The sequence below is a fragment of the Mustelus asterias genome, chromosome 16, assembly GCF_964213995.1.
Source record: "Mustelus asterias chromosome 16, sMusAst1.hap1.1, whole genome shotgun sequence".
Classification (NCBI taxonomy): Eukaryota; Metazoa; Chordata; class Chondrichthyes; order Carcharhiniformes; family Triakidae; genus Mustelus; species Mustelus asterias.
This window is the reverse complement of record NC_135816.1, coordinates 16,668,253-16,688,610: the sequence shown is the minus strand read 5'-3', so window position 1 is coordinate 16,688,610 and position 20,358 is coordinate 16,668,253. Positions and strand designations below refer to the sequence as shown.

Genomic DNA, 20,358 nt, shown 5'->3' with positions numbered 1-20,358 from the left:
TTTTATTTACCCCATCCGCTGCCACATACTCCCCAGCTTGCGGCCCCTTTCCTCTTCTGGGTCATTGTTATTGCTCTGAGTCTCTCCTTACTGTCTGTCAGCGGTGGCCATGGTAACCCGACGCGCCCAGTCCCTGCCCTGAGGGTCGCCTTCTTTCCTTCTGATTGAATGCGGATAACGAAGTCCCGCCCCTTCTCTGCAGGTCGATTGGTCAGCGGGGCTGTCCGTCAGGCCCCGGGGGCGGGTCGGGGTTGTCGGGCCGGACTGAGCTTGCGCGGCGCAGGGTTGGAAGCTCAGTCGGTTGGGCTCGAGCGGTTTGGTCCGGGGAGCTCGAGGCTGGATTCGAATCTGAATGCGCTCGAGACCCAACGGCTTCGGGCACCTCTTCAAGATGCCGGTGAGCGAACGGAGTCCGTCCGCTGATTATAAAAGGCGCGGGGAAGCGGCTTCTGGACACGGCTTCACGGGCTTTTTATTAAATGGCCCGAGTTCGCGGTCTGGAAATCCATTATCCAGGGAGGGAGGGAAGGAAGGAGGGGGAGAGGGAGAGGGTGGCGAAGGGCTGCGGATCCGTCCGCGTTCTCAATGCGGAGTTAGGCCTCGGTCTGGAGCGAAAGTGGGGGCAACAACCCGGGTGGGTAGCAGTCAGACTGCGGTGTTGGGGAAATGGGAGGGTCCGGCAGAAATCATGGCAGCCTTCCCATCCCGTCCTCGTCATCCTGCATTAAACCACATCCCCTCCCTTGTGGGGGAATGAATGAGACCCATGTATTTCTCCAGCCTCTTTTTTCCCCCCTCCGCCCCTTCATTAGTCTGTTGGGATAGGGCCGGGCAACCCATTGGAATAATCCTGCCAGCTATCTTGAGGATAATGCTGCGATGGCTGTCCAGGAAGGGGGGGGGGTTTAAGAATTCGGGATGTGCAGCTAGGCCTGTTACAACCCACCATCGCTCACAGACACAAAGGGAGAGGCTGTGAGCCAAGCTGCAGGCTGGGTTGTGCTGTCAACAATGTAGGCATCGACCTGAAAAGCCTGTGACGTGCCCGGGGATTGCATCTGCAGTTTGATGGATGAGGAAACGAATTCATCAGATTGTAGGAGCATAGAGGCCTGTGTGCTTGCCCATGTGAAGACTTACAATTGTAAGATTAATGAATGCAGCGCACCTCGATGGATATCTTTGCAAATATTGACATAAAGGGGAAAAGATGCTCTCCAGTCTCGCTGCATATGCCCTCCAATCCCTGGGTGCAATTAAAGGGGCTGGTTCAGTCACCAGCATCTATATTTTTAAATTTCTGTTCATTTTTTTGCCAAGTCAGTAGGACCTGTTAGGATGGAGGATCTGCAAGAGATTTGGATTGGTTTTGCAATTGAGTTGACAAATGGTATATTACTACTAATGAATGGAAATTATAACGTGTGAGTGGCAATGGATTGGAATTGTTGAAAGAAGATTTACTGAGATCCTAAGAGAAAGATTAAGCTTGCAATGCTAAAATTTGTTGACAACAGAGAAACGAAGAAAAGAAATAGGATCGTGGGATTCTAATGCACTTCTGGCTAACTGCCTTCTGTAAACTTGAAATCATCCAAAAATCAAGCCCTTTCACTTGTCACTCCTGCACTCACTGATCCATTTAAAATTCTCATTTTTGTTTTCAAATCTCTTCGCCGTTTGTGGTCATGCCTTCAGCGACTAAGGCCCTCAGCTCTGAAGTACGGTTCAATTAAACCTAACCCAAGTATGTCCTAATATTTTCTTATGTTGCTCAGAAGTACTTTGGTATTTAAACATAAAAAATTCCACATGTACACAAGTTCTGAAGCTTTGTAATATACTGGTCTAAGACTACACTTGGACTGTTGTCTACAGTTTGTCTACGTGCTTTGGTAATTGCACATGCAGTAGAAAGGGTGCAGAAAAGAGCAATTAAAATGATCTGGAGCCTGTTAGCTTGGTTGTCGTATTGCGTCATTATTTAGTGTAGTTTTGCAAGGAATCTTCGAATAGTGGCTTTTTAATTTGCAGATTTACAGGAAGGATCAGATGTTCTTCTAATTGTTAGGCTTGTTAATTAATGCATACTGTTCATTTAGTAGTTGGAGTCCTTGCACATTTGCAACTGTAAATAAATTTCAATTCATTTAAAATTGACAAGAAAAGCATTAATCCTAGATTTCAGGAGCGTTGTTTTCACCCTCTTGCCTTGTTCAAATTTTCTTCTTTATAAATCTGAGATTACTCTATTTTTCTTGTACATCAATCCTGGAAGGTAAAGTAAAGAAAATTTCAAATGTCTTTTCTCAACAAAGAACCATCATCTGACCTACTACATTCCCCACCATTTGCACCCTCAACACCAAGTGTAAGGCATACGGGACTTCTTTTTGTTTCCAAGATTGAAAATATCGATTCAGTTGCCTCAATCTCTTCCGTCATTCACATCCCCAACCCAGACATCATATTATGTAGCTTCTCTCCCCATCCATTTATGCAGCCTTATGTTTCAAGTCCTTCCCAGTCCACCTCTACCCAGGTAACCACATTCCTTGTACCATTGTTAAATATTGGCTGCCTTGGTACAAACTTGATAGATGAGTGGTTTGCCATTTAATATCCTGGTAGTTACATAATACAATGAGCCTTGTCACCAATAAGCCCATACTTTTCATTTTCTTTTATTCCTCTTCAACCATTTTCCCATTTCTAGAAGAGTGGAATGGTTACAGCACAGAATGAGGCCATTCAGCCCAACATGTCCATTCTGGCTGGTTGGCTGTAAGAGCATGAAGCCATTCGGTATTGCTCATTGGCAAGGCTGGCTAAAAGACAGTTGGATGGCCACCCTTGCCATAGCCACCACTGACATAGCCTCGTTTCCTTGGTCTTTTGATGATGTTCAACACAGATCAGCATCCCATTTATCTCAACCTCTGTGGGATATTGTTGCTTGGCTTACTCCTACCACTTTACAGAGAGTTCTTTAACCATTTTTAATCTTCCATTGGCAAAACTGAAGCCAACTATTTGACTGTCACCAAAATCCACTGTACCCTTCCTCTAACCTTTTATGGTAAGCAGCCTATTTGACCCAAGATGAATTTCCAGAACCACTTAATTCTACAATTGCATTGTTCCACCCATCTTGTCTCCGTTCTTACTAAAATCCTTATCTAAACTTTTTTTTGTTAAGTATTCAGTTCCTCCAATGCCTTGCATACTAACCTCCTGAGCTGCCCTATCTAAATAAATAGGGGAAGAATGGCGCACTGATAATATTGGCCCAGGATAACGTGGGGACACGAGTTCAAATCCCACGACAGTGACTAGTGGAATTTGAATTCAGAGAATCCCTACAGTGCAGAAAGAGGCTATTCGGCTCATCGAGCCTGCACTGCCAACAATCCTACCCAGGCCCTATCCCCGTAACCCTACATAACCGTACTAGTCCCCCTGACACTAAGGGTTAATTTAGCATGGCCAATCCACCTAACATGCACATCCTTGAACTGTGGAAGGAAACTGGAGCACCTGGAGGAAACCCATGCAGACACAGGGAGAATGTGCAAACTCCATACAGACAGTCACCCGAGGCTGGAATTGAACCTGGGTCCCTGGCGCTATGCGGCAGCAGTGCTAACCACTGTGCCAATTAAAGTCTGGAATATAAAGCTATCCTCAGTAACGGTGACCACAAAACTATCACCGATTGTTGTAAAAATCCATCTGGTTTACTCATATCCTTTAGGGAAGGAAATCTGCCATCTTTACCTGGTCTGACCTGCATCTGACTCCAAATCCACAGAAATATGGTGCCCCCTCGAAGGCAATTAGGGATGGGCAATTAATGCCAGTGATGACCACATCTAATGAAAGTACAAAAAAAATGAGTACAGCTTCAGTACTAGTGAAGTATATTCAAAGCTTAGTGTAAAACTAAGAAATTTGCTGGGTACCAGAATGTGTAGGACAGCTTTGCCTTACTCATTAATTAGATCTGGAAAATGACTTGATTCCCAATATTGGTGCATTCGTTACCCGACTTGGTGTAACCCTAGAAATGTTGGACAGTAAGTAGGTAGCAGTACATCATAAGGGTGTTTTTTTTCCGTATTCTCCATATGTTGTGTTAAAGGTTACTGAATTGGAAATGGCAGTAACTGGACTGTGCTCTAATATGGCTACCATTTCCACAGAATGGAGTCTTCCCCCAGAGAAATGCTTCAGAAGTACTATCATAATAAATTCATTTTGCTGAGTGCCTGTCATTATCGTTTTATGAAATACTTGATTACGTTTTCAATTTAAAAGGGGTCCTACTCCTTTGAATGATCCAAGTACTTCAGCATATTTGGTTTGTTAGGATGCCATGAATGTAAGCAGCACTATTTAGCTTATTCCATTTCATCTCGATTAAAAATGTATATCTCCACTATAATGCCTTCATATTTTCTCTCCCACTTCCAATACAACTCTATTGATGACAATTCAATCAGATCAATGAAACCTTGATCACCTTTCTGGCATGTCTTTTACATTGTATCCCAATTTCCCCACATCGTCATGCACTGAAAACTGGTTTATGCTTGAACCTGTTGAATACTAAACGGTTGCTCATTCAGTGTAGGTTTCAACAATTCATTATGCAAGCAAGTTTTATTCAACTTTTACACTGACTGTAAGTATACAATCATTAGAACAAGTCCTCTTGTGTTCTTTATCCCAGTACCAAAATAGCATTTTCCAGTTTATTTATTTTTAAAACCTGTATCATATTGCTTCTTAACCTTTATCTGCATCATAGAAAGTAAACTAAGCTCTGTCAGCTGGTCCTTAAAGTACTTGGATGTGAGCCCAGGCCTCTACTGCTTGCTCCTCTGTGCTCTTGGTAAAGCATCCCTAGCTTTCACTGACTTTTAAAAAAATATGTATTCTTTCATGTAATGGGGGTGTCACTGGCTAAGCCAGCTTTTTTCACAGGAGGCCAGTTGGTCATTGTGTCTAACTGTTTAACTCACCTAGTGCCCCCAACCCCCTTCTAACCCTGCACATTCTTTCTTTTGAAATAACAGTCCAGTTCCCCTTTGAATGTTTCAGTTGAACCTGCCTCTGCTATACTCTCAGGCCGCTTATTGTCCATTCCCAATAGCTCTTGAGGAAGTGCTAGTGAGCTATTTGAACTGCTGTAGCCCCACGTGGTGTAAGTATATCCACTGTGCTGTTAGGAAAGAAGTTCAAGTTTTTGACCCAGTGACAGTGAAGGACCAACTATATAGTTGCAGATGGTGGTGTTCCCATGCATCTTCTGCCCTTTCCCTCCAAGAAAGTAGAGATTGTAGATTTGGAGAATGCTGTTCAGGACTTTGAGTTGCTCATTCTCCTCGATGACTTTAACGCTAGAATCGGGAGGGATGCAAACCTTTGGAAAGGCGTGTCTGGCAGGAAAGGTGTGGGGAAAACAAAAGCCAACGGAGTCAACCTCCTGACAATGTCTAGAATGTGACCTGGTCATTACAAACACCCTGTTCTGCCAGAGCGACGAGCAGAAGACCTCATGGCAACACCCCTGCTCCAAGCACTGGCACCTAATATACTACAGTCAGCATGGTTTTGTGAGTCGAAAATCATGTCTCGAATTTGATTGAGTTTTTTGAAAGGATAATCAAGAAGGTAGATGAGAGCAGTGCAGTCAACGTTGTCGACATGGACTTTAGCAAGGCCTTTGACAAGGTACCGCATGGTAGGTTGTTGCATAAGGTTAAATCTCACGGGATCCAGGGTGAGGTAGCCAATTGGATACAAAATTGGCTTGATGTCAGAAGACAGAGGGTGTTTGTAGAGGTTGTTTTTCAAACTGGAGACCTGTGACTAGCGGTGTGCCTCAGGGCTCAGTGTGGGGTCCACTGTTATTTGTTATTTATATTAATGATTTGGATGAGAATTTAGGAGGCATGGTTAATGAGTTTGCAGATGACACCAAAATTGGCATAGTGGACAGTGAAGAAGGTTATCTAGCATTGCAACGGGATCTGTAAACATGAGGTGATGCATTTTTGTAGATCAAATTGGGTGAGGACCTACTCAGTTAATGGTAGGACGTTGGGGAGAGTTATAGAACAAAGCGTCTTGGGGTACAGGTTCATAACTCCTTGAAAGTGGAGTCACAGGTGGACAGGGTGGTGCAAAAGGCATTCGGCATGCTTGGTTTCATTGGTCAGAACATTGAATACAGGAGTTGGGATATTTTGTTGAAGCTGTTCAAGACATTAAGGCCACAGGTGGAATGCTGTGTACAGTTCTGGTCACCCTGTTATAGAAAGGATATTATTAAACTAGAAAGAGTGCAGAAAAGATTTACTCGGATGTTACCAGGACTTGATAGTTTGAGTTATAAGGAGAGGCTGGATAGGCTGGGACGTTTTTCTCTGGAGCATAGGAGGCTTTGGGGTGAACTTACTGAGGTCTATAAAATATTGAGGGGCATAGATGAGGTAGATAGTCAGCATCTTTTCCCAAAGGTAGGGGAGTCTAAAACTAGAGGGCATAGGTTTGAGGTGAGAGTGGAGAGATGATAAAGGGTCCAGAGGGGCAATTTTTTCATTCAGAGGCTGGTGAGTGCCTAGAACGAGCTGCCAGAGGTGGTAGTAGAGGCAGGTACAATTTAGTCTTTTAAAAAGCATTTAGAGACAGTTACATGGGTAAGATGGGTATCGAGGGATATGGGCCAAATGCGGGCAATTGGGACTAGTTTAGTAGCAAAAACTTGGCGTCATGGACAAGTTGGGCCGAAGGACCTGTTTGCATGCTGTAAACCTCTATGACTCTCGGACTCTATCATTGTTCGAGTGAGGGACTGCAAGGATGTCCACATCACCCTTAACATGACCAGAGCTGACAATTGCTAGACTGTACATGGCCTTTTTCGATCTTGCGAAAGCCTTCAACTCTGTCAATCTGCTCTACCATCTTCTTCACCCTGGCCCCAAACCAGCAGAGGCAGAAAAAACTCTGTTGCAGGAAACTCAATGTCTCTGGACTCAAAGACCCTGAGAAGGAAGACCTACTCAGCCAGCACCTCACAACTAACCTGGTGACGACCAATGAGCCAGAACTGCAGAGTGCTTACAGCACCTGGTCCGCCTTGAAAGCCACCATAGTCAGCACCTGCGAGGAGACACTCGGGCTCTCAACCAGGAAACACCAAGACTGGTTCGACGATCAGGAGGCAAGGTGTTCCTGCATTTCAGTTACCTATAGGCTGAAGCAAGCCTACAGTTAACTGAAGGCTGAGGTGCAACAAAGAACCAGCGACCTAGATGGTGGGTGGAAAGAGCACAGGGGAGTCAGCAACTTGCCGACAACCATGACATGCGGAGCTTCTTCAGTACAATTAAAACCAGCTATAGTCCAAGCACTCAGGAAACCATCCCACTGAGAGCCACAAAATGGAGATGTGCTTATCAAAGACAGAAAGACGATCAATGCCCACTGGAGAGAGCACTTTGTGGACCTCCTCAACCAGAGATGTAACCTTCAACACAAGTGCCCTCGACACCATCCCCCAATTTGGTCCCTACCACCATCTCAATGCAACCCCAGCTCACTACGGGGTTTAAAAAAAAAGCCATTCAACATCTGAAAAACAGCAAAACCTCTGGTGCAGATGAAATTCTTGCTGAAGTATTAAAATATGGCAGAGAGGCACTCTTGACAAGAATCCACAACCTCATCACCCTTGTCTGGAAGGAAGAGAGCATATCAGGAGATCTCAAGAGACGTCTTAATTGTGACCTTCAAGAAAGGAGACTGGTCCAACTGTGGAAATTACAGAGCGATTTCCCTACTCTCCATCACATGAAAGGTCATCACAACAATACTCCTCAACCACCACCTCCCAGTGGCTGAAGAGCTCCTCCCCTGAGACTCGGTGCAGCTGCCCATTAAGAGGCACAATGGACATGAACTTCACTGTGACAAATCCAGGAAAAGTGCAGGGAGCAGCATCAACCTCTGTACATGGCCTTTTTCGATCTTGCGAAAGCCTTCAACTCTGTCAACCATGGGGGATTGTGGAACATCCTCTTCTTCTTTGGCTGCCTGCAGAAATTCATCACCATTCTTGCCTGTTTCAAGATGACATGCAAGCCGTGATCCTCACTAATGGAACCACCACAAACCCAATACAAGTGCAAACTTGGAGTCAAAAAGGGCTGCATTATTGCACCAATGCTCTTCTCCGTCTTCCTCGCAGCAACACTCCAGCCCATCACCTTGAAGCTCCCCGTAGGAGTGGAGCTAACCTACCGGACAACTGGGAAACTGGTCAACCTCCAAAGCCTCCAGGTCAGAACCAAGACCATTCCAACTTCTGGCACCGGGCTGCAGTACGCAGATGACGTCTGTGTGCGCACACGCTAAGGCCGAGCTATAAACCATCGACGATACATTCATTGAGGCATATGGGAGAATGGGTCTCGGAATAAGCATCCGGAAAACAAAGGTTCTGTTCCAGCCTGCTCCGGCAAGATCCACGGTGAGCCCCTGGAAAACGTGGATCATACCTCGGGAGCCTCCTCCTGGCACGGGCAGACATCAAATATGAAATCCAACATCTTCTTCAATGCACCAGTGCAGTCTTGAGACATCTGAGTAACAATGTTTGAAGACTGAGACTTCAAATCCAGCAGCAAGCTCATGGTCCACAGAGCAGCTATGGTTCTCGCCCTCTTGTATGTATCAGAAACATGGACAATGTACAGCAGTCACCTCAAATCATTGGAGAGATATTCCCAACATTGTTCCTGCAAAATACTGCAAATCCACTGGCGGGATGGGCGTACCAACGCAAGCGTCCTCTCCCATGCCAATATCCCCAGTTTCGTGGCACTGGTCGTCATTGACCAGCTGTGATGGATGGGCCACATTGTCCACATGCAAAACACAAGACTCCTGAAACAAGTGCTTTACTCCGAGCTCCGCAGTGGCAAATGATCTCTAGGAGCGCGGTGGAAACGACACTGAAAACCTCGGCACATGGGAACCGCTTGTCTTACGATACACAAACAGCAGAAAGAGAGCACAGGATCCAAAGTGTCCCACCTCATTAAGCATCACCTGCTAAACCTGTGGCAGAGCCTGCAGCTCCAGGATTAGACTCTTATGCCACCGCAGAACCCATCCCCTGGAGTGGAAGCAAGTCATCCTCGAACCCGAGGGCCTGCTAAAATAGAAAGTATGTATAAATTTGAGTATTTGTCCCATACTTGATGATTTCAAACAACCTCTCTTTTGTAAGCTTGAGATATATCTGCTGTAAGATCTTTCCTGTTGGTATTGTGCTCCACTGCAACAGTAGAAACAACAAACTTACATAGTGTCTTTGAAACCCACTGAATGTCCCAAAGTGCTTTGTAGCTGCTTAGTTGATTTTTGAGGCGTTGTTCTTGTTTTGTTTCATGTACAAATAACTAGGCTTGCATTTATATTGTGCTAACTGTGATCACAGAATGCCATAAAGCACTTTACAGCCAGTGAAGTACTTTTGGGATGTAGGAAATAGAACAGATAATATGCATGTGCAGTTAGTCTCCTAAGCCACAGTGTGACAATGATAGGATTTTTGTGATGTTGTTAGGTACATGTTTAAAAAAAACACAAATGATGTGAGGAAAAGCTTTTTTGCACATCCAAGTGGTTCGGACCTGGAATGCATTGCCTGACAGTGCGATAGAGACAGATTCAATCACAGCTTTTGAAAGGGTATTGGATGATTATCTGAAGAGAGAAAATTTGCAGGGCTATGGGGAAAAGGTGGGGGACTGGGGTAAGGTATGTTGCGCTTGTGGAGAACAGTGTGCTGAATGGTCGTCTTCATTGTAATCATTTAATGTATGAGGGATACATGTTGGCCGGGAAACTGCTGATCTTCAAAATAGTAAGAAGTCTCAAAACACCAGGTTAAAGTCCAACAAGTTTATTTGGCAGCACAAGCTTTCGGAGCACTATTCCTTCATCGGGTGAGTGAGGACTTGTGTTCACAAACAGGGCATCTACAGACACAAACTCAATTTGCAAGATAATGGTTGGAATGTGAGTCTTTACAGGTAATCGAGTCTTAAAGGTACAGACAATGTGGATGGAGAGAGGCCCCCCCCCACCATTTCCATTGACTTTCAATTTTGCTTGGGTTCCTTGACACCACACCTGATTAAATGCAGCCTTAATGGCAGTCACTTTCACCTCAGCTCTTTTGCCCATTTTTGGACTAAGGCTGTAGTGAGACCAGGAACTGAGTGGCCCTGCTGGAATCCAAACTGAGCATCCGTGCACAGGTTGAGCAAGTGCTGTTGGATAGCACTGTCGATGAGTTCTTCCATCATTTGTTGATGATCGAGAGAAGACTGACGATGCAGTAATTGGCCAATTGAATTTGTCCTACTTTTGTGCATTGAACTTGGAAGTTTTCCACATTGCTGTGTAGATACCAGTGTTATAGCTGTACTGGAGCAGCTTGGCTAGGGGTGCAGTTAGATTTGGAGCTGAAATCTTCAGTAAAATTGCTAGAATATTGCCAGGACACACATCCTCTGCAGTATCTAGTGTCTTCAGCCATTTCTTTGTCACGTGGAATAAATCAAATTGGCTGAAGACTGGCATCTGTGATGCTAGGGATCTTAGGAGAAGACTTCCTGGCACTTTTGGCTGAAGATTGTTGCAAATGTTTCAGCCTTGTCTTTTGCACTGATATGCTGGGCTCCCCTATCATTGACAATGGGGATATTTGTGGAACAACCTCCTGCAGTTTGTTGTTTAATTGTCCACCACCATTCACGACTAGATGTGGCAGGACTGCACTATTTAGATCTGAGCCATTGGTTGCCAGATCGAATTGAAATAGATAAATTTGGCTGTGTGTGTTCTCATCAAAGAGACAGCACCTCAATTTAGATTAATATAGATCAGTATAGATTTATTTATGCAAAGCATGGCCCTCTGGGCATGAGAATGTAAGCCTAATCCCAAGTGCTTCTTATGAGGCTGCCTTTGATCTGCTTTTGTCTCCAGGCAGTAACAAGAATTGTGTCAAAATCCCTTTGGGTATAAATGAAACCTTATATTTACCACTTCAGTGTGGTGCAGATGTTTTGGGCGGTGATGATTGTGGAAAGTTTAAACATAATTTTATATTTCTATGTTTAGCTTTGTAGTCAGGTCTGTCCAGAGACCAGTGTGGAAAAAGTGCAAGCATTTTATACATTTCAGAATTAAGTGTGCAACATTAACTAGAAAGTATCCGTAATGAACTGATATTCGACCTTCCATTCATTTGCCTGACCAGAATGCCACATGATGTATTTTATATGAAAAGATTTGATTGTAGTCTGGTGCAGCACTAAACCATATGTAATTGATTTTAACAGAAAAATTACAATTGGCTTCTATACTCCTGGATAATTGAAGAGCTGTTTCACTCATGATTACTGTCTCTGATAAATGTCAAGTTAGTTGAGGAAAAGATATGATTCAGTTGTGATGCCTCCAACAATGAGTAACACTCTAATGCTGGTAAATGGTCACTTGGGTTGGACTGCAATTATTCATGCAACTTTAACCTGCGTGAGTGAGTGCCTTCGGAACAGGAGAGAGAATTTAGGGGTGGAGCAGAAAAGATTTCATTCAAAGTATTTCACTTGAAGTTGACTTTAGTAGAAAGTGAAAATGTTGCCATAATTTCTTTCTTTATTTATGATCAGCCATTCTTGTTGCTATATCTACAGAGTAATAAATTGGAGAAAATTGACCGGATCGAGGCCAGTGATAATGTCAAGGTTGTGGTACGCTGCCGGCCAATGAATGAAAAGGAAAGAAATATGGGACACAGACAAGTGGTGAATGTGGATGAGATACGAGGAACAATTACTGTCTACAAGACAGATGCTGCCAATGAGCCACCCAAAACATTCACTTTCGATACAGTCTTCAGTCCGGAGAGCAAACAAGTAGATGTGTACAACCTTACTGCAAGACCTATTGTAGATTCGGTTCTGGAAGGATACAATGGTAACTCTTAAAGTTATAACTGCTTTTAGTTATTTAATTTTTAAGTTATTATAATGTAAAGTTCCTATCATTGTTTTGAGTTAGGATTTCAAAACCAGGTTATGCAGATCCCCCTCCCCAGTTTGTGGGAAGCCAGTAATGCATACAAGGAAAATTATTGCACTAATTAATCTTGCTCAGTATATATTTATTTTCCTCATCAATCTGTTCAAAGGAAATTATACGAACATCACTTGTCTTTATTCATTCCCTCCATTGGAGACCTGGCAACTTGGATCCAGAGTATTCCAAATAAGCATGCAATAAGTGCATCTCTCAGTTTATTGCTAGCAGTGTGGGATTGAGCAGGGTAGATCATGGATTTTATTTGAGGGATGGTTAATGGGTGTGTTGAGGGAGCTGAGCTGCTAGAAAAATTAAGTTGGTGGAGGAATGAATTCCCTTAATTGAATCCAAGGAGGACTAGTTGTCTGGAAAAATATACTTTCTGAAAAAAAGGCTTGGGTGTATTATTTTCATAATTTATTTTAATAAATATATCTTAGCTGTATTGCTACAAATGTGCAATTTTTCAAATTGAAACTTCTGAATCAACCAGAAACAGTGGGCCTGAATTTCCGTGGAGAGGCGATCAGAGTTGGATTGCCACTCACCCTAGTTGCCTACTTGGAAATCCAGGTGATTCTTTCTCGCCTAACCTTCCAACTCAGGCCAAGGCTTTGAGTGCCGCACCATCAGATGTAAGGAGCAATGTCCCATTTTTACGGCACGGCTGCAGTAAAGCAGGTAAATGTAAAGGTCCGTGGTCAATCTAAGAAGGTAGACTTGTAAAGTAAGTGGGAGAATTAGTGGGATGTTGGAAGGCCAATGGGGAGGGGAGTGAGGATGGAGGTGGGGTGGCGGTTGTAGTCGGGGTGACGGTAGGGGTATCCCATGGGGGAGTTGTTGTGCAAGATCAGTAGTTACCCTGGAGCAAGAAGTAGTTTTAATTCATCTTTCTCTGGATAACTATTTGAAACCATCCAAAGTTTGTGATTTAAATCACATTTCCCAATGGTTCCCAGTGTAACAGTTGCCCATCAGAAAATTGAACTTCCTGGGCAATTGCTGTGCCGTCCAGATACGCTGCCTTAGAACTCCGTAGTTATGGACCATTGCCCTACGCAAAATAGAAAGTGGGTGGATGGAAATCAGCCATTTGACCAAGGTAATTAATTATCTTCCTCATTTCAGCATTTTTTGATGTTTATTTTCTATTTTAAGCATTTTAATTTTTTTTCTTTTGTGAGTGACCTTGACTGAAGCTACGATCCTTTTTGCATGCTACAATCAGAAGGACATTAGGTGTTATTCATGCTGATTATTTTCACTCTTGAGAATTAAGTCAATTAAGCTTAAATCAGTTATATTTCTGTCTTGTGTCAATTCAGTGGCTGCTTTCACACATGATTAACAGCAGGCCTACTGCTTTTATCAGTAATTATCTGCAACATTTACTACTTTAGTTCAGCAAACATGATTTTTAAATGGATTCACCCGTAAAGAAATGTTCAACTGTTATCCTCCCTAAAATTCTCCAAACAATTTTTGTCTTTACAGTAATATACACCACCCTTCAGTATTTATTGTACTGAAGGGTTGCTTTTTCCATTATATCTGCAGCCTGCCTGCTGTATGCAATTTTACCTGTGCAAGAATTATGGCTGTTCGAAGTCTATATCAATGTTGCTAAACCTCAGTTGAGGTGCTTTTTGATATCAGTTTTCATTACTGTTGGTTTCGTTTGATGACAAAGTTTTTGATAGTTGCCCAGGTATAGCTCTGTGCCAAAGCTTCCAATACTAGATTTGGTCGATGCTTATGGATCTAGTCTGATTACTGGGCTAAACCTGATATTAGCTTCACTGATAACAGAATAGCTTTTATAGTGTTGTTTATGCTGTTTCAAACCTCAGAAAAATGCCTTAACAGATTCTAATTCCATTGTCCCTACATTTTGTGTGACCCTAGTTTAAATCCTTTCTAAACACTGTGGCTTTTGTTAAATGTTCTCGGGAGCATTGTTCAAATCTTCACTATTTATATTTACAAGGGAAGCTGAATACGTTTCCTTGACATGCTTGGAAATTATTGCCAGGGTTACTGACTGTGAGGACAGTTTCCTCCTGGGGTTACAGTACACCAGAAATTGAAGACTTTTTCTCCATAATCAGCAGGGAAAGAAACAATTCACCCTGTTATTATGAATTTAAGTTCATATCGAAGGAGTAAAGAAAGATTTGCATTTCTATAGCACATTTCATGTCTTTGGGACAGGATGTCTCGAAGCATTCTACAGCCAATTAAATATTTTTGAAAATGCAGTTACTTGTAAGTTAGAAAATTCAGCAGCCAATTTGCACGCAGCTAGCTCCCACAAGCAGCAATGTGCTTATAACCAGAATTAATTATTTTTAGTGATGTGGATTGAGAGATAAGTATTGGCTAGGACAGTGAGAATTCATCCCCTGTTCTTCTTTGAAATAGTGCCGTGGGTTTTTTGTGTTCACGTGAGAGCAGATAGGCCCTCAGTTTAACATTTCATTTGACAGGCAGAATCTCTGGCAGCGGAGCAGTTCCTCAAAACTGAATTGGAGTGAGATCCCCTAGAACCACAACATACAACAGACCTGTATTGCTGATGCATGATAAATATGTATATAAAATGGACAAGGGCCAAGGGGTCAAAAGTGAAAGGTAGCTACTTTGTTCTTGTGCACTAACCAGTCCCAGCCACCACTCTCTGTAAACTTCAGCCAAAACTGTGGTGCCTGCTCTAAGGTGTTATAACAGTGAGTTATTGTTACATAGAATTTACAGCACAGAAACCAGCCACGCTACTGTCTATGTTCCACACGAGCCTCTTCTGACTCGGTTGTTTATCTCACCCCATCAAATCCTTAATTTTGCATATACTTTTCTAGTTTCCCTTTTAAGTGCACCTATGTTGTTTGTGTCAACCATTTCATGTGATAGTGAGCTCTACATTCCCAATACACTAAGTGAAAATGTTTCGTCCTAGTTCCTTACTGGTTTAATTAATGGTTTTTTTATGGCCTCTAGTATTGAACTTTCCACTAGTGGAAATATCTTCTTTCTGTGTACCCTGTCAAACCCCTTCATACTTTTGAAGACCTCTATCAGGTCATTTGTCAGTCCTCTCCTTTCTAGAAAAAGGAGCCTCCAATTATTTTAATGGATTAGCCATCTAAATATAAAATTGCTGAAGCAATAGAGAAAATTCCTGGAAGTGAATTCCTATTACTTATCCTTCACACTGACATTCACAACTTTTTCATTTTATAAAACTTTTACAATGCTGTTAAGTCTCATTTTGTTATATTTCAGCTGCAACTTACAAAATGCCTATTTTCATTTCTTCAGGTACTGTTTTTGCTTATGGACAAACGGGCACTGGCAAAACATTTACCATGGAAGGTGTGCGAGCTGTGCCTGAACTTAGGGGCATTATTCCCAATTCTTTTGCTCATATATTTGGCCACATTGCAAAGTCTGAGGGTGACACCAGGTAAAGTTCCAACGTTAAATGTGTCTTTGGGCTGCAAAAGCAATATAGTAAAAAATGTTTCATTTGTTCACAAAATAATTCTAAATATTTTTGTAATTCATATTACACAATTTAAGAAGTTTTTGCATTCGGAGTGTAAAACAGTACTGTTCTTGGAAGGGTTGAAGTATGTGTTGAATCCTTGGCAGAGTAATCTCCTTTGAGAACATGCATACAACCATTGATGGTCTTGGCTATTGAGTCTGGTTTCTTCTTAGTTTAGTGAGCCCCATCTCTCCATGTTTTCTGTTTTATGAAGCCAAGTAAAACCATTGGTCCTATTTTTATTTCAGATTGTATATGGTGAGGTTGATGAGGATGGAATTCATTACAAAGGCTTCTTATTTGCCATTTTTACTGATAAAGTATTGGTTCAGACTTAAAATATTGCAAATTTTTCATTAATGACCAAGACTTGGCATTCAGCGAGCAATTTTTGACTGAGAATGTTGTAAAAGTAATTTATGAAGCCTGGGTTCAAATTATATGAAACATTCATGATTAAATTGGGATTTTATGTTCATATACGTGCTTTTAAAATATTTTGCCACTTTCTAGGTATTACACCAACTGTGGTATTTATTTTGTAATCTAACTGTCTTTTGCACAGCAAATGAAATGTAATGAAAGGGTTTTTCTTCAAGATCTTGTCAATGTAACTAAAACATGCCTCTTATAGTTACAGTAATTACTGTAGCAAAAGGTATAACCTGAATGGCAAAATCCAATTGCTATTTTAGGATGCACCTATGACATTGGTCATTTGAATAGATAGCACAAATCTGTCTACTCTCTTCGTGTCACCAAAAACCATTTACTTCTACCCCTACCGTGCTCTCAACCTGTTGTCACCTTCATTGACTTATACATCCAGGTATCTCTGAGCCTGTATCCACTTTATCCTTTATTTTATATTACCTTTCCATGTCCTTTCTACTAAAATGAATCAATTTACACTTCTCTGCATTAAATTTTATCAACACTTATCCACCAATATGTTTATGATCTTTCGGAGTTCTAAACTAATCTCCTCACTGTTCACAATGCTTCCAAATTTTGAAATCGTGCCCTATATACCAAGGTATAGGTCATATTCTCAGGAAAAACAAGGATCCTAATACCAACTCTTGGGAATTTTACTGATTTTTAAAGTAAAAGTTTATTAGTCACAAGTAAGGCTTACATTAACACTGCAATGAAGTTACTATGAAATTCCCTTCCTTTACTGTGACCACCTTCTAATTCGAAAAATGTGCATTAACTGCTACGGTTTGTTTCCTGTTACTCCAATTTTGTACTCATGTCATTTGTTTCATGAGTTATAACTTTGCTCATAAGTCTATTGTCCTACACTTTATCGAATACGTCTTGAACGTTCGTGTGCACCTCATCTACAGCATTACTCTTATTAACTATCTCCAATACCTCAAAGTTCCAGCAATAAAATCATATCAGGAAAAGCCATTCATTAAGTACTTCCGTATCTTGTTAATCCTTCTAAAGTGCATCACCTTTCATTTTTCAGGATTATTATATTCCACCAGCCACTGACCTGCCCATCTGACCAATCATCTGTATTTTCCTACAACCTAAGATCATTATCAACCACCCCGCCAATCTTCGTGTCGTGAAAAATTCAATTAAATTTGTTAGGCATGACTTCCCTCTGACAAAGCCATGATCAAACCTTGCCTCTCCAAGTGGGGTTTAATTTTCTACTTCATAACAGTTTCCATACCACTGATGTGAGACTCACTGGTTTGTAATTCTCTGGTTTATCTCTACCATCCTTTTTGAACCACGTTAGCTGTCCTCCAATCCTCTGGCACCACCCATGTGGCCAGGGAGGAATAAAAATTTGGGACAGAGCTCCTGTAATTTCCTCCCTTGCCTCCCACAGCAACCTTTGATACAACCTTCGGGTTTGTCCAGTTTTAAGCCCTCCAATACCTCCTCACTCCCTCCCTATGTCATATTATTCAAGAATCTCAGTCCTCTCCCTAAATTCTGCACCTATATCATCCTCCTGAGTGAAGCCAGATGTGAAGTACTCATTTAACACCCTACCAATGTCCTCTGGCTCCATGCACAGATTGCCCTCTTAGTCCCTAAAGGGTCCTACTCTTTGAAAAAAGCACAATGCTGAAGAGTCATCTTGACTCAAAACATTGGGTCTATTCTCTCTCCACAGATGCTGTCACACCTGCTGAGATTTTCCAGTGTTTTCCAACTTTTGGGTCCTATTCTTTCTCTGGTTATCCTATTTTGCCTTAATATACTTGTATATCTTGGGATTCTCCCTAATTTTATCCACCAGTGCTTTTTCATGCCCCACTTTGCTCTCCTGGAGTTTTCCTCTGCACCTTCTGTACTCCACTAAGGCCTCTGCTGATTTGCTCCCTTTGTACTTGCTAAAAGCCCCTCTTCTTTTTTATCTGTTCATGAATAATCCTAGACATCCAGGGTTCTCTGGGTTTCTTACTCCTGCATTTCATTCTAAAGGGAACATCTTGGGCCTATGCTCTTCCCTGAATGCCATTCACTGCTCTGCTTTAGATTTTCCCACAAGCAGCTGTTTCTGGTGCCTTAGTACTTTTAAGTACTGACAGCCTAATCAATATCTCCCCTTATCAATTTTAAATCCTTCAAGTGTATGAAACACCTTCTTTTACTGTGACCTGGGCAGCAGCATCTTTCTTGGTAAAGACAAATGCAAAGTATTCATTTACTACCTCTTCTATGCCCCTGTCTCCATAACTAAAACTCATTTTTGCTCCCTAATCAGCCCCTCTCTTCCTTTCACCATCCTTTTACTGTTTATATGTCCATAGAAAATATTTGGTTTTATATTTGGTGCTGATCTCTTTTCATATTCCCTCATCGCATTTCTTCTTTGATTTTTCACTTCCCCTTTGATAATCTGCAGATTATGGGAGAAGAGAAAAATTGAGGAACTAAGAAATTTCTTGGAGAAAATGAGTTAGTGGATTCTGAAGTGAAGGAAAACTTTATGGAATATTGTAGTTGTAGTTTGAAACAGAAGTGAAGTTTAGAGTAGTACTCATCACAATAGTGGTGATAAATCAAGAAAAGCACAAATTTCAATTGAGTGAAAAAAGAGTGCCTGTTAATGATTAACCTTTGTAACTTGTATTGGAGTGATTAAAAACAAATTTGGGAAGATCTGTGAATGGTATTGAAATAATAACTTGAGGTTTGCAGACTTGAGTTGTTTAGGGCAACTCGTATTTGGCAAGAAAGTGGAAATCAAACTCCTTGGAACCAGCATTATTAGTGGAAGATATTGTATTTGAGTCATATGACCATCGAAATGTACAATGCAGAAAGAGGTTATTCATCTTGGTATCTATGCTGGCTTTTGTTGAAGCATTTTGAAACTTGCTGCTCAGCTCTCCTCATACTCACATGTTATTCTCTGTTTCAAATGTTATTTCCTTTAAAAATGACCATAGCTTTCACCTCTACTACAGCATGTGATGAATAATTCTATCCTTTAACAACTAACAATTGTGAAATTCCTCTTCTCAATCAATGACAATTTTAGATTGATGACCTCTTGTCAATGACTTATATCTGTGTGTTTCATATAACAAAATTGAGAAGGAACGAAATATTGCATTTTTCCAAATTGCAATCGTTGTGAGGTGATGCTTCTATTGCATAACTGGTCTGACAAAAGAAAAACAAAGTAGACTCGTTAAAAATATTTAAGATTTTAACTAGTTAGAGAATTATTTGCTATTATTATGCGGAAAGTCAGTTAGTTAAGTTGGCTGGATGGTTGGCTCAGGATGCAAACTGACACCAACAGTGTAGGTTCAATTCCTGTGCCAGCTGAGGTTATTCATGAAGGGCCTGCATTCTCAATCTTGCCCCTTGCCTGAGGTGTGGTGATCCTCAGGTCAAAATTATCATCAGTCAGCTCTCCCCCCTCATAGGGGAGAGCAGCCTATGGTCATCTGGGACTATGCCGACCTTACCTTTTATTATTATGTAATTAATAATCTTATGTACAAACCATACTCTTTGTGAACATGGCACCCTAATGGGCGTTTAAAGTTATTGTATTTAACCTCAAAATTATGAATATGCTGATTTCCTATTTTTTTTGCGCCCTCCCCACCTCCCCAACGTTTTTAAGGTTCCTTGTGCGTGTATCCTATCTGGAAATTTATAATGAGGAGGTTCGTGATCTTCTTGGAAAGGATCAGAGTCAGAGACTGGAGGTAAGAAATTCAGTTCTTGTTATATAATTAACTAATGAGAAATAAAAGAAAAAGCCACTAAATTTTATTCATTTCCAACGCTAGAGTAAAGACAACAGGCTTTAGGATGAGATGATAGCCCTTTGTATCTAGTGCCGGTAATTTTCAAACCTTGTGTGTTGCTTATACTGGAGAATTCAACTGAAGAGTTTTTGATCGTAACACGATTTTAACTTAATTTACATTTTAGCACATTTCTTTCTGACTTGATTGTACAGTTAATTTGTAGTAATTTTTCAACATCACTTTCAGATAACCTGACCGCCACTTGATTTTTATCCATTTTGCCAGACTATCCTCTGGACAATAAAATTGAAAATTACTGCTATTATTTCAGTTCTGCTTATGGTTGTACACATTTAAGAATCTGTCTCATCTCCATGCCTTTCATTTCTAATT

The 20,358-nt window shown here is 41.5% G+C and overlaps 1 protein-coding gene across 1 annotated transcript in view; it reads left to right on the top strand.

The window, feature by feature from the left end:
• The first annotated feature begins 256 nt into the window (after positions 1–256).
• The window catches only part of kif3a (kinesin family member 3A), a 53,067-nt gene continuing 32,965 nt past the window's right edge, over positions 257–20,358 (top strand). Inside the window, exons 1-4 of the mRNA XM_078230692.1 lie at positions 257–397; positions 11,784–12,066; positions 15,490–15,634; positions 19,836–19,920. Coding sequence (XP_078086818.1) covers positions 353–397; positions 11,784–12,066; positions 15,490–15,634; positions 19,836–19,920 — 558 coding nt within the window. The 5' untranslated portion in view covers positions 257–352. The remainder of the gene's footprint in view (positions 398–11,783; positions 12,067–15,489; positions 15,635–19,835; positions 19,921–20,358) is intronic.